Source organism: Meriones unguiculatus, chromosome 1 (assembly GCF_030254825.1).
Source record: "Meriones unguiculatus strain TT.TT164.6M chromosome 1, Bangor_MerUng_6.1, whole genome shotgun sequence".
Taxonomy (NCBI): Eukaryota; Metazoa; Chordata; class Mammalia; order Rodentia; family Muridae; genus Meriones; species Meriones unguiculatus.
The window spans coordinates 20,670,572-20,685,274 of NC_083349.1; the positions used below are offsets into that span (position 1 = coordinate 20,670,572).

At 52.1% G+C, this 14,703-nt stretch overlaps 2 protein-coding genes across 3 annotated transcripts in view; both read right to left on the bottom strand.

Moving 5' to 3' along the window:
- Osbpl5 (oxysterol binding protein like 5) overlaps positions 1–2,839 on the bottom strand; it is a 68,716-nt gene extending 65,877 nt beyond the window's left edge. Inside the window, exon 1 of one of the 2 annotated variants that reach the window (XM_060383198.1) lies at positions 2,718–2,839. In XM_060383198.1, coding sequence (XP_060239181.1) covers positions 2,718–2,732 — 15 coding nt within the window. In that variant the 5' untranslated portion in view covers positions 2,733–2,839. The remainder of the gene's footprint in view (positions 1–2,717) is intronic. The other variant, XM_021633912.2, reaches the window with a different exon arrangement.
- An 8,909-nt stretch (positions 2,840–11,748) lies between these two features.
- Positions 11,749–13,470, bottom strand: Mrgprg (MAS related GPR family member G). The gene has a single exon (XM_021634750.2). It carries the CDS (start codon positions 13,420–13,422, stop codon positions 12,550–12,552), a length of 873 nt encoding a protein of 290 aa, XP_021490425.1. The 5' UTR covers positions 13,423–13,470; the 3' UTR covers positions 11,749–12,549.
- Between the last annotated feature and the right edge of the window lie 1,233 nt (positions 13,471–14,703).

Here is a 14,703-nt window from a genome sequence, read left to right on the forward strand (position 1 = left end):
CCTACATTTGTTTTTTGATGGGCTTCATGCAGGTTCGGTGATAAAGGTCAGAATAGCCTCTATGTCAAACTTGAGACCGCCCATTTCTTAGTCTTCATTTTCCAAGCTGACCCAACTCCATCCCAGCTACTGATCTCAGGGAAAGCCCAGCTCACAGAACGGAGTACTTCAGCCTGGTGGCCTCTCCCTAGGGTTTCCTTGGGTCCTCGGCTGATCACCAGGTGTCAGGCTTGCACAGGGTTGCAGGGTGGAAGGGTTTGCGTTGCCCTGACTGCTCAGCGGGTGTCTCAGAAACGCTGGGGCACTCTGAAAGCTCACTACCTAATAGATGGGTAAGGACAGAACCCATGAGCTGGAAGGGGCCACTGAAGAGATCATCTGGCAGGTCTCAGTGCACATTGAGGAGTAGGGACAGGCAAGGAGGGCAAGACATCTGTCTTCTGGGCTCCCACTGTCCCACTACTTGGTCCTCTGTCGCCTTGGCTGTGTGTCCTCATAGGAATGGGCAGAACAGCAACTAGTGGAATTGAGAACTCTTTGCCATCCTGTCTAAGGGGAAGACATAGTAAGGACAGCCCAGTGATGCCCAATCTGGAAATAGACTCTGCCCAAGGGCCGGAGAGGATCACAGAGGTAGGAAACAGTAATGACTCTACCAGCCAGACAGGGGCACTATAAGGGCAAAGGACACCGTGGCAGTGAGGGCCATAGTACCCCAAATCCGGTTAAGACTTTCAAAGCAGTGGACAGCTAGGACCCATAGGACCCCACCGGCTCAGTTTCAGACTCTTGACCATACCTAACTTACCCAGCTCCATCAGTTTATCTATTGTCCTAGAAGGAGTGGCAGCACTGGGCCCTGGACTATGTCATGAGATTAGGCCTGCAGTTTTAGTGACTTAGTGCTGCGAGCTCCCCCAGGCATGGTGCTCAAGCCTTTACAGGGAGCCTGCTGTCCTCCCCCTTGTGCATGTCCTATGCTGGGGCTTCTCTCACTGAAGACCGAAGCCCAGGATGGCTTTGTGGTTCTCCAAGGCCACAGAGTCGGGCCTCTCTCCAGCTTTAGGTTTCCCACCTCGGGTGCTCAGCTGCCATATTTGCTGAAAACTGGTCTGGGCTGGGGGTGGGGGTAGGGGGCTGCTCTGGCACAGTGCTTCAAAGACTCCAGAACACAGTGGTCTCTGGGTGGGCAGGACCCTTAGCTGGCACGTGGAAATGATGACAAGGGGTGGAAAACCCAGGAAGTCTGCAGAGCCTCCGGGAAACAGAGTTCCCTGGTAGACAGGCAAGCAGTTGGCGTGGCTGCTTCTTGCAAGGTGTGTTACATAAAGGCTGGCAGAGAGCAAGCAGCAGTCCTCACCGTGGCCCCTCCTGGGCTTTGGCCATGGAGAGTAGCAACCCTGACTTTCTTTCCTAGGACCTTGGGAGGATGAGGCCCTATGGCTCCATTCCTGCCTCCATCCTCTTTAACCAGTACCACCCAGAGCCCGTAGCCCAGAGCCCCTTTGAGTCTAGGATTACATGGAAGCCCTGTTCCTTTGCAGCGGCAGTGAGGGGGGGCAAGAGCTAATGGCACCTGTTCCTCTCCTGGCAGCTCTGCTGTGACCCCAGCCGAAGGTCTCAGGCCAGCCTTGCTCTGCGCAGTGTGCTCTTGGAAACCTCTAGAACCAGGACAGAGCCCCTCCTTTCTCAGGAGCCATCCCCAAAGCTGGTACTGCCTCTCTCACATTGTATAATGAGCACTGAGGCATCAGACCAAGGGACAATATGGGGGGGGGGTGGGCAGTGGAGTCCTTCCTGTTAGGCACAAGGCAGACTTCCCTCCAGAGCAGTGGCTCTCAACCTCCCTAAAGCTGCGACCCTTTAATACAGTTCCTCACGTGAGGACCACCACCACCCCCAAACCATAAAATTTGCTTGCTACTTCATAACTAATTTTTCTACAGTTTTCTACTGATATGCAAACCTCCAAAGGAGTCACAGCCCACAGGTTGAGAACCGCTACTCTGCGGTAGATACTGCACCAGCCAGTGTCCTGGGAGCCCTGGGAGCTCTAGCTAGCCCCAGCCAGGGAATGTCAGCCTGCTGACTCCCATTTGTCCCCAGGACCCTGTCTGTACCCAGCAAGTTCTTGGCCAGTTCCTGCCATAGGGGGATCTGTCTAAATTGCACCTCTGGATTGTCCCAAATCTTGCCAATTAAGTTAGAAATTTAGAGAGGGTGAGCCAAGCTAGAAGTCTTAAGAAGGCACAGGGTGTGAGGGCTGCCTACACACCTCTTACCAGCCTTCTGGGGCTTCCCAGGAGGTGTAGTGTAGCACTACTCTGCCAGTAGTACTGGCAGTAGGTGGTGGCAAGAGCCACCCAGACAAGGAAACAGGGCACTGTTTGTGGGTGCAATGCAGCATCCTGCCCAAGGCACCTCAAGGCTGCTGGAACCAGCTGTCTGCTCTCATTGCTCCTGCTATCATCCTGTGAGGCTGAGAACTGCTGGGGGACAGCAGACTCAGAGCAGAGGTGCCCCTCTGACTTCTGGGTCAGCTGACCAGATGCAACTCCAGGAAACTTTGAAGTCAGCAGAAAAAACGCTACAGCAGGGTCCCTAGCCTCCTCCCCACATGGCTCCAGACCCTCGGATTTCCAGCGCACCTCAGCAGTGTGGCTTCAGGAATGGGGCAAGGCTGCGTGGGGTGCGGGGTTGGGGTATTGCACACTCACCGTGCAGCACGGCATGAGGGCGCAGGGCAGATTTCTCCTCGGGGCTGATCCTCAGTTCGCCACGCTCAGCTCTTCTATCTCCAGTGGGTTGGGCCGCCAAGGAGGCTGGTCCCGCCTCCGACAAGCCGCTCAGAGCCAATGGCAAGCAGGATCGGACCACCCCTTCTCCAGTGGAGGTTCTTCCTGGCGGGGTAGCCGCCACAGGCAAGTGAGAGGCTGTGCAGAGGGCGCCTGAGGCACCGAGGGGGCGACCTAGGGCTGAGGAACTCAATGCGGGGATGCACCCCAGAGATTTGCAACTAGTGACCCACAATGGTCCTGTGTGTGGTGTCCCCTCCAGCTTAGTCCCCTGCAGCCTTCCTCTGGGCACCCAGCCCGACCTGGCTGCAGCAGGAGCTGCCTTGGTGAGATCTGCGCTTACCTAACAACAGGGCTGTCTCTTCTGCAGCTGATTTGAGTAGGGGCTGCAGGAGGAGGAATGGCTCTTTAACAAACGCCAAAGACCCCCCCCCCCCACACACACACAAGCACTCTAACTCCACTGATCGTCTTTCTCTTCTAGGCACAAAGCCTGAGGCACAGAAAAGGTGGGTGACCCATCTTCTGTATTCTACGGCTGTTTGCATTGTGTGGGCACGGGTTCCTCCCAACGCCATGCCTAACCTTTCCCCGACCCCTTGCCTCCTCTCCCTTACCCTTCTCCTACATGTCCTACCCTGTCCGGCTCTTCTTCTTCTCCCATAACTCCTCTTTGGGGAGAAGCACCATGTCTGCCCCAGAAGGGTTTCTTGGGGGGGGGGTGGCTAGGGGGTGAGGAAAGTTGGACCAAAAATCTTAGTGTCTCTCTGCTGTACTTAATGATGTCAGCAGAACTGTGCCTTGCCCTCCACGGTGGGTGTCTGTCTTTGTGTACTGGTGTGTGGCAAGGACGGGCTTGCTTACCCTTAGCTCTGTCCCTGGCACAGATTCCTGGACAGTGAAGCTCAGGGTGTAGTGGTCAGGGCCACAGGATTTGGGCAGCACAGTGGCAACCTGGCAGGCCACCCTGCCCTGTACACTTCAAAGAGGAGACAGGAGACCTTATAGACCGCCTACTGGCTGAACACAGACTCTCTCTGTGTCTCAGTTTACTCATCTCGAAGTGACCTTTGTAAAGAGATGAATGAAATTTATGGAACATAAATGTTTAGGAAACACATGAAGATGTACGTCTTCTCTCACCTGCCTCTCAGACGCTCCTCCTGAAAGGCATCCTGTTGCCCAGAGCCTAGGTGTGGGCACTGACTCTTCCAGAGGCTCCCTGGTTTGTCCTGGCCACTGGAGAAGAAACTTCAAGAGATGAGGGTTCAGTAGCCCATGTGTACTAGGGGGTACTATGGGAGAAGGAGGTTGCTTTATGGAAAAGCAGGGCATGGGGAGTGGTATGAGATGTTCATTTTGTCCACCCTGGGTACTCTTGGCTTTCTAGGGCACCCTGAACCCAGTAGCTGGGGCTGGGGTTTCTAGAATTTACGAAGAGGACACCTGCAGATCCCTGCCTGTCCTCTGCTTTGTCTGATGTCAACCTCTGCTTCCTCTCGTCTCCCTTACCTCCCTCCCTGAATCCCTCTCTGGTTTCCCACTTATATCTCCCCCTCTACTTCTTCCTTCCCTTCTTCCTTGCTTATCTTCTCTGCTCCCTGCCTTTTTTCACCCCTTCATTCCCCTCCCCTTCCCTCTCCTCCTCTCCTTTCCCTTCCCTTCCCCTACCTTCCCTTCATTCAGCATCAACTGGGCACCTAGCAGGCTTGTGACCAATTGTGACAGTATTAAGTTAGAAGGATGGCTCCTAACTCCATGATCACTTGAGCTGGCATTTGTCCTTGGCAGACAGTAGGGATGGCTTAGGGAGAGGAGTGGTGATGATGGTGATGAAGAAAGCAATTGTGGTGGTGGGGTGGTGGTGGTGGTGGTGATGATGATGATGATAGTGATAACAGCAATGGTGGTGGTGAAGAAAGCAATGATGGTGGTGCTGATGCTGACGGTGGTAATAGTTTTGATGATGGTGGGGATGATGGCACTGAGGGTGCTCATGGTGACAATGATGGTAATGATGACACTGATGTAAGTGGTGATGGTGACAGTGATGAAGGTTGTGAGGTGGCTGCTCATGGCCTGCACTAGTCCAGCCCTTATGTGAGAAAAAATCTGCAGCATCTTCTTGTCCTATTTCCAATTTATCTAACTTTACCCCATCAAAGTGTGGCATCAATAGAACTTTGGAGCCTGTGAGAGCAAGAGGACAATATTTGGGTAGGAAATAGCCCCTCCCCAACTCTACTCCAGAGTGGCTGTCAAGAAGTTGGCCCCCTTCCCTGTGCATACTCTAAGCAGCTCTGTCACATAATAAGGCACTAATGAAGATGGCATCCTGCCCACCCCTGCCGGCTCTAAGAGGAGGCCCCATCTGTCTGTTTGGCTCTCCTGCCCTTGGTGAGACTGGGTCTACCTACCTCCCCACAGGAAGCCGCCAAACATCCTTACTCAGCGTCTTTTGGGTACCTCCTGCAGCCAGACTCTTCCAGACCATTAGCTCTGTCTAGCCACCTGCTTTTTTGGAGATAGGGCTGGCGCTATCTCTACCTGGCAGGGGCCTCTGGGAAGCTTAGGTTCTGCAGGGCTCACATAGTGGGTACTTCGCAGAGCCAAGGCTCTGAACATGGCAGAAGCCAAAGAAGAGGCCCTGGCCCCATCCCTGCTGAGTGTCAGTTACATCGGCTACCTTGGCTGAGCCTCAGTTTCTTCACCTGCTGGAGCCATGAGGTAGATACATAACCTGGCAGGGAATTACGTGAGGACAGTTTGTTACCCCTTAATCATGAAGGTCAGGGTGTGGTGGGACACATGTGTAATCCCAGCTCTTTGAGGCCTGAGGCAGGAAGAATACCGAGAGTTGGAGGCCATTCTGATCTTCAAAGGCCAACCGGGGCTACATAGCAAGACTGTGTTTGTGGCTCTAAGATCTCCTGTAAAGCTTTCATCAATTGCAAACACTAAGGGCGCTCTGCAATTCAGTTAATCTTCTTCTTGGCCTTCACCTGTCTCTTCTGAATACTGTAGGGCAATCTGATAGCCAGGAGGAAAACGTCTTCAGGTGTGCCTTGGGGAAGTACCTTCACAGGGAGCTCTGAGTCCGTACGACCTTCTGACACTCCCAGTAAACTCCCACTTGGCCCTTTAAACACACCAAACTGTAAAATAGCATTGTTCTTTTCTCCACTTAAAGGAACCCAGAGAGTCCATGTAGTCTCCATGTGTCATTGATGGTCCCTTCCAGGAACTCCAAGGTTTAGCTGCATTGGCTGCAACATTTTTTTAAAGGCAAATACGGGAGCTGAGAAATTAAGAACACTCACTGCTCAAACGTGAGGATCAGAATCTGGAACCCAACACCTATAGGGGGCAGTTCACAAACACCTGTAAATCTAGCTTCAAGGCATCTGATATCCTCTCCTGGCCCCTATGGTTGCTGTACACTGGTATGTAAAACCCTCACACAGACACAAGTCACACACACCGCTACACCTGGCTCAAATGAAATTTTTTTAAAGATTTATTTATTTATTATGTATACAATGTGTGTTTGCATGTACACCTGCACACCAGAAGAGGGCACCAGATTTCAGTTTAGATGGTTGTGAGCCACCATGTGGTTGCTGGGAATTGAACTCATGACCTCTGGAAGAGCAGCCAATGCTCTTAACCTCTGAGCCATCTCTCCAGCCCTCAAATGAAATTTTTAAGGCAAAATAAACGGGTGAAAAAGAGATGGAAACTGTACTTTAAGGCCCTCTTATGGGAGCATCTGTGGTGAAACATTCTGGTTTTATACAAATTCACACCGAAGGAAGAAAGAGCGATGCTGACACCCAAACCTCTGCAAGGACTTTACGAGGAGAGAAGGGTCCTGGAGCACTGACCTCCAAGCATTGGCCACATCTTCATCAGAGCAGCTGTGATGGCCTACAGGAAACTCAAGATGCAGCCTGTAGAAGCTCCCATAGATGCAGGAGTGAGTGGGGATGGCCATCTACCCTCCCCTGAGAGTCTGGCCACTCCTGCCTGCACCTCCCTCTGTCCCAGCTGTGCGTGGTCTCAGCAGGCATGAGGATGTAGAGTAGAAGGTCAGTGAAGCTGGGGCTCCATTTATGTCGCTATGGGAAGATAATAATCTCGTCATCCCTGCTGTGGTGGGACTTCTCAGTGATGGAGCTGTCTGGGTGGCAGTCACCCACACTCCCAGAGTTAACCCCCATAGCTCATTGGTTCGTAAGGCTGGACCTGCGACCCTGTTGCACTATCTGAGGTGAGTAGCTGTTTGCTCATGACTCCGAGGACACAGTTCACATGGCAATGGACAGGCACCAGCCCCCCTTGGGAACATATGTGAAATATCCTGATGAGAACATTAGCAGATTCCACCCGAGCATCTGCCAGATGGATAACAGGTCATGATCACATGGAGGCTACCCAAGAAACGAGGGGTCAGTGTTGGGAGATGAGTCGGTGTTGTTCGAGCTGGGCTGGGGCCCCGAGGTAGAGTGCTCACCTGGCATGAGCAAAAGCCTGGGTTTGATCCCCAGCACTGCAAAAAAAAAAAAAAATAAATAAATAAATAAATAAATAAATAAATGCATGCACACACACACACACACACACCAATGCAAGGGCTGAAGAGATAGGTCAACAGATAAGAGCATGTACTGGTCTTGCAGAGGGTCAGAGTTTGGTTCCTAGCACCCATATCAGAAGCTCACAACTGCTTGTAACTCCAGCTCCAGGGCATCTGACTTCTTGATTTGGACCTCTGTGAGCAGCTGCATTCTCATGTGTACATCACAGTCCCATATACACAATTAAAAATAATAAAAATTATTTCTTGAAAATCAATATAAACTCACTCCACAGGAGAGTGCCAACTCCTGGCACTATGAATGATACTCTGCTAAGCTTGCAGACAGGAGCCTGTCAGAGTTGTCCTCTGAGAGGCTCCACCCAGCACTGCCTCAAAACAGACGTTGAGACTCACAGCCAAACATTGGGCGATGCGTAGGGAGTCTTGGGGAATAGTGGAAGGAAAGAGAAAAGGACCTGGAAGTGACAGGAGCTCCACAAGAAAAACAACAGAGCCAACTAACCAGGGCCCAAGGGGTTTTCTGAGACTGAAACATCAACCAAGGACCGTGCATGAACTGGACCTAGGCCCCCTACAAAGATGCAGCAGATTGGGAGCTTAGGCTTCAAGTGGGTCCTCTAGTAAGGGAAGTGGGAACTGCATTGAACATGGACTCACATGCTAGTTTTTAGAACACTTTCTCCTGGCAGGACAGGCCACAGGGGAAGAGGACACATTCAGTCCTGATGCAATTTGATGAGCTAGGGTGGATGGGAAAGGGCGGATTGGAAAAGGGGAGGAGTGAGGGGGAAGAAGAGAAGGTAGGACTGGGAGGGGAAGAAGGAAGGGGCTACAAGGATGTAAAGTGAATAATATAAATAAATGAGAAATAAAATCAATGTAAACCACCCCAATTAACAAAGGGGAAATACTATGTGATCATCTTAACAGAGGAAGGAAAGGTCTAGTTAATAGCATCCAATACACATGTATATTTGAAACACTCTTGGAAAACTGGGAGTACATGAGACTTACCAGCCTGATGTGGAAATATGCAAATAAACAAGATACCTGTGTGTGTGCATACGCAGTGCTCATATGCCAGAAGGGGAAGCCAGGTCCCTTGAAACTGGAGTTATAGGCACTTGTGAGCTGCCATGTAGGATGCTGGGAACCAAACTCTGGTCCTCCGTAAGAGCAGCAAGTGCTCTCTCCTAATTGCTGGGCCCTGGAATTGTGTTTAGTGGTGAAGGAAAAGCATTTTCCTTGTAAGTCGAGCAATGCCTGACTTTGTGGTTCTTCCTAAAGAAGGCCTTGGCTATGTGACAAAACAGTAGGAAAGGCAGTATGGGAAGGGGTAGAGAGACCATGATTATTTGCAAACCTCAGGAGTAAGTTGAAAGGACAGCTGTTAGGTCAATAAACAAAATCAAGTCACTATTAGCAACTGGAAAGCAAAAATGAAGAGATCATGTCTACACAGCATGGAGAAACCACAAACGCCCCAGGGAGAGTTTACAAGATATGTGCCAAGACACCTATATGGAAAGCCACAAAGGATAGCCTATAGAAACACTAACTACATGGAGGCAGAGGGCTAGACAGTCATAGGGAGGAAAGCACCATTGTTGAAATGTTAATTCGGGGCTGGAAAGAGGATTCTGACAGCAAAGTGCTTGTTAAGCAAGCATGAGGACCTGAGTTCGAATCCTCAGCACCCACATAAGAAGCTGAGTGTGGTGATACTGTAATCCAAGCACTGTATAAGCAAAGACAAAAGTTCAGCCAAACCAGTGAGCCCCGGGGTTAAGAAATAAGATGGAACTGAGGGAGGCAGAGGCAGGCAGATTTCTGTGAGTTTGAGGCCAGGCTGGTCTACAAAGGGGGTCCAGGACAGCCAAGGCTACACAGAGAAGCCTTGTCTCAAAAAACAGAAGGAAAGAAAGAAAGAAAGAAAGAAAGAAAGAAAGAAAGAAAGAAAGAAAGAGAGGAAGGAAGAAAGGAAGGAAGGAAGGAAGGAAGGAAGGAAGGAAGGAAGGAAGGAAGGAAGGATATGGAGAATAATAGAGAAAAAATTCAAAAATTCCTCGGGACAGGAGCTATCAAGGCAGGTCCACACCCCCAGCACCACATCCATGGCTTAGAATGGAGTTGCTGGAATCAGGGAAGCCTGGGAATCTGGCTCCACTAGTCTGGTGTCAATTATGATGACATCACTTATGACAGAGATGCTCTCAGAACTCCTTTTCAACACAGTCAGCTTCCATCAGCTGCAGCATTTATTCCTTTGACCTTATTCTCCACTGAGTACCTACCCGTCTATCCATCTGTTGGACGGGGTCTTCCCGGCGCCTCCTCCCATCCAGTAAGACTGCTGCTTGCTGGCCCTGAGCCCTCAGGAGCACACCTGCTAGTGAGAGATGCTGAAATAAGCCATCAGAGAGCACACTGGCTCTCAGGTTTGCTGTGGCGGTGTGTATGTGTGGTGCCCAGACAGGAGCTGAGAACAGACTCCTGCTGCCCAGAGCTATGGCACTGCAAAGCCAGCAGATAGCCCTCGGCAGGGACAGCAGCAAGTGGAGGTGACAGGTCAGGTGGGCAGGGTGCACAGGGCATCTCTGCCTGGCATGATAGGCGATGGCTTTGGCCTCGAAGATTAGGGCAAGTTACCTGCTGCAAAAGCCTGGCTCAGCTGTCCTGGCAAATTTCTGTCTCTTCTGCAGACTGCTTCTGAGCTGCCAGGTGACCCTCTGGAGGTCATCCAGCTACAGGGGGGTGCCGGAAGGCAGGAGCACAGGCACCCTGTGATGGAGTCAGGTCTGTCCTGCATCTGCCTCAACCTGAGCCAGCCCAGGGACAGTCTTGACACTCCATGTGAACCCCACTAGGGCTGGGATAGACATGGCTGCCGCCTCTAGGCTTTTCTGGCATCGTCATATCCAGCAGTGGCCTGGGGAGCAGAGGCTCTGTGCCCCCCATCTGTTCTATGCCCCAGGGCTGTTGGCGGCTGTGATATTCACCTGTCGCCTCTGGCACACAGATGGACCCTACAGGGCCCAGCAACTGTGTCCTTGGGCAAAGAGGATGCGGCTGACCTTGGGGTTGCTCTACACTTGGGCAAGCCTTTTGGGAAGGGGCCGCTCTGTTCCTTGGGGTGTAGTGTGAAGTGCATTAAAAACAGGTAGCTCTTCCCTAGCCAGCCTCCTCCACTGGGTCCTCCACCCACCCTCCCTGAACCCACGATGGCCTTTCGTCTAAGGGTCTCATGTCTCCCAGATCCCCTGTTGGAGCCACTTGAGTCTGGAGGGCTCCGTCTCAAGGAGAACTGGGGTCATGGGATGGCTACAGCTGCATCCTAAGGAGGAACAAAACCACATAGAGATGGTTCATTTTGATTGGAGCTGCAAGCAGGTGTTTCCTCCCCCGCCCCCTTTTTAAGGACATTCTTTAAAGTCCCCACAGTGAATAGCGCATTACCTTTCAAACGGAGAAGCACAACTTTATCTAGCGGTCAGCAGGTTGCTGTACTGGGTCTCACAAAGCATGGGAAGAGCGTCTTTACTTTGAATTAAAAAAAAAAAAAATCAAAATGAATAGCTCCGTTGGTGAAGTGTTTGTTGTGTTAGGCTAGGGATCTGAATACAATCCCCAGGGCCCGTGTAAAAGCCAGGTGCCGTGCTGCATGCTTGCAGTCCCAGTGCTGAGGAGATGGAGACAGGTGGATCCTGGGAGCTTGCTGGCCAACCAGCCTAGCTTAATCAGCAACCGGTGATTAAGTGAGAGAGACTCTGCCTCAAAAAATGTGAGTGGCTCCTGGGGGCCAACAATCCAAGGTGTGCCTCTGGCGTCCATGCACACGTGTGTGTACCCACACTCACATCCACATGGGTGGGCATACACACACACACACACACACACACACACACACACACACACACACGGGAGGGGCTTTCTGAGAGTGTCTGTCAGAAAGCCACATGATTAGAGTGTTTTTCACATCATATGTTTCCATCTGGCTGGAGAGAGTATTGGTGGCTTATTTTACTGGTGTTTTTGATGAGGTTTGAATGTTGCTCTTCATGTTTTTATTTTATGTGTCTGTGCACCCTGCGCATGCACTACCTATAGAGACCGTAAGAGGATGCGCTATTCCCTGGAACAGATGCTTGTAAGCCATCTTGTGCCTCTTGGGAACTGAACCCAGGTCCTCTGGAAGAGCAGCCAGTACTCACAACTGCTGAGCCACCACTCCAGGCCCAGGGCTTGAATGCTTCAAGAACGACAATGAAGGCAGGTTTTTCCATTTTTATTTTTTAAAAAAAACCATCATAAAATGTACAAAATCACGTGCGTGTTGGAAGTCTTGCTCTCTCATTTCTCGAACTGTAGGTGAATCTGGCTGCAGGGATAGCTTGACTGATCACAACCTTGCAGGAGCCCAGAAATGGGCATGGGATCTGAGTAGGGGCTAGGGGGCACTCTGATGGCACTGTGAAGGCCCTCTGGGGGAGGGGGGCACCTGAGAGGCAGAAGTGGCCAGGAGGCAACAACTTGGGGTGACCCTGGGGGCGGGACGGACTGGTTCTGTTTAGTGATGAAACAGCACCACCTCGTGGCCTCCGAGAATAACACCAGGCTAGAGCATTGGGGAGACAGCCTTGTCACCTGGATCATGAGGTTTTGTGGGGAATGTTGGAGTGAGGGAGGGAGAAAGAACGGTTTATATAAGACCCTTTAGTGGATGCATCCAAAATAAGGTCCCGATGCCCCCAAGAGCAGAGAATGCTTCCCAGGAGGTTCCAGTCACATGGCCCATTAATGACAGGAGAAAGCGAAGCTCCTGTTGCCTGGCCCACTGGGGGGGGGGGGTGGTGGCTCTGAGGGTCCGTTTTCTTGGGTTGGATGCTTTAGAGACAGAGGGATGTAGGCCACGTGCCTTCACTGTAGCTCTGGTGTCCTCCTTCATGCACCTGCTCTTCTGTCTATCCCTGTCCTTCTTGCTATGTCCTATGCATGTTCAACATGCAGTCTGGAGCCTTTCCCTTCTCCCCTGCTTGTGAGAGGGAGCCTTGAAATCCTCAGGACCAGAGGTGGGCCACAGCAAGGGTTTGAACGTGACTGGGGATTCCCTGGCATCTAGGAGGGCAGGGGAGGTGGGCACAGGATGGCCACTCTCTACACTTGGCTCATGGGCAGGGATAGAGCCCCAAGACTTGACTGGGGCTCCTCCCCCAGAGCCCTGTTGAGGACTACCCTCGGAGGCTCCCTTTTCCCGAGCTGCCTGCCCTTCATGTAGTACAAGAGGGGCTTTGCACTGCTGTCAATGCAGGCCAGGAGAGTGGCCAACGGCAAGAAGAAGGGGAGCAGGAATTTTATGACCGGCCGCAGGCTCCAGTAGACAATCATGGGCACTCGACAGAAGAACAGCAGGATGCCGGAGCACTGGGCCAGTTTGCAGAACTTGGGGGGCGGCTGCAAAGAGCAGCAGTTCCCACAGATTAGGATAACCGTGGCTGCCCCACAGGCCATGCTCACCAGCACCCCTAGCCAGACAATACTGATCCAGTGGTACTTGAAGCAGCCCAGCAGGCTCATCCCGTTGTACAGCAGGCCACAGGCGTTGGCTGGCAGCAGCACGGCTGGCATGGTCAGTGCCCAGATCAGGAGGCAGAGCACAAATGAGGTGTACCTAGGGCGGCAGTTGAGGCTGCAGAATGAGGGGAGCATGTAGGTGAGGCAGCAGTCCACAGTGAAGGCAGCCAGCAGCCAGAGCCCCACGGCAAACCACAGAAAGACGATGGGGAAATGCAGAGTGACCGCATGGCCCAACACCATCTCAGCGATAGAGAAGCCAACCTGGCAGGAGAGGAACAGGAAATCGGCGGCAGCCAGGTGCAGCAGGTAGATGTTGAAGGGGCCCTTCTTGATGTGCAGACCGAGGTGCCAGAGCAGCAGGGCATTGCCCCCCAGCCCTGCCAGACTGACAGCGAGGCTGAGGTAGAAGAGCACGTTGCTGAACGTGCTCCAGATGTTGAAAATGGAGAGCATCCTGGCTGGCTTCCGTGGGTGTTCCTGGAGGCTTCTGTTCACTAACCAGCTCCTGTGTGTGGAAGGCAAGAGTTCATGAGCCTCCAGCTTCCAGACTCAGAGCTGTCTTAGTCCCCTTCCTAGCTGTGTGTGATCCTAGCCAGGGCCCCCATCCCCTAACAGCTGCCAGGCTTTGAGACAGCATTCTCTGCCTTCATATTGGTTAGGCACCCCTATCTGAGTGAGGCACACCCCCTTATAGAGACCCACCACATTCAAACAAAGGGGCCACAGGTGTAGGGAGCCCCCTTTCTTTTCCATTGTGGTACTGGTGTGAGGGATTTTCCTCGAAGGCTGTGATCACCTAAGAGGCTCTGGTACCCAAGAGGCTCTGATGGTGCCTGGTGACTCCAGCACAATCCATTTCGTGCTGGGTGAGGCTTCAGAGGACTTCCCCACACTCTCTATCTGGAGCATTTTCACTCTCTCTTTATCTCTGCCTCTGTTCTCTATTTCTCTCTCTGTGTGTGTCCTCTTTTCTTGTCTGTCTGTCTGTCTGTCTGTCTGTCTGTCTGTCTGTCTCTGTCTCTCTGCCTTTCTGCCTCTCCTTTCCTATTGATGTTCCTCTTCAGCAGCCCCTGTCTCCAGAGCCTGGGTCCTTATACCTGGCACATCCCGGGACCTTGGTCCTCCTGAAGGGTCCTCAGGGTCCTCCTGAAGGACTGTGGCTAATTCTGAAGCTTTGTATCAGAGTCTGGGACCTTGATGATGGGTCCTGAGATTTCTTGGGGAGCTATTAGCAGCAGGAGAATTCTCAGTGCTCAGATGGAGTGGGATCTCAGAGCAGTAACCCTCTCTCCATAGGGCCCATGGTGGACCTTGTCCAAGGTCCGGGGATGTGCTAGGTATGAGGACCCAGGGTCTGGGGACAGGGGCTGCTAGAGAAGAACAGCAATAGCCAAGGATAGGCAGAAAGATAGAGATAGAGATAGAGATATATAGAGAGAGACAGAGAGAGAGAGAGAGAGAGAGAGAGAGAGAGAGAGAGAGAGAGAGAGAGAAGAAAAGAGGACACACAGAGAGAAATAGAGACAGAGATAAAGAGATAGAGACAGAGATGGGGAGACAAGAGATGGAGAGAGAGTGACAGAGAACATCATGTGTACTCCATGTTTTACCCTCATTCCTAGCCTGGGCTGTGTCCCCTGCCCGGGAGACCACCCTAAGCTGTCTCTGCACTCACCAAGGCCCACCCTCCATCACACCCCGCTTCCTCTCATGGACCCAAAACTTCTGCAGTGT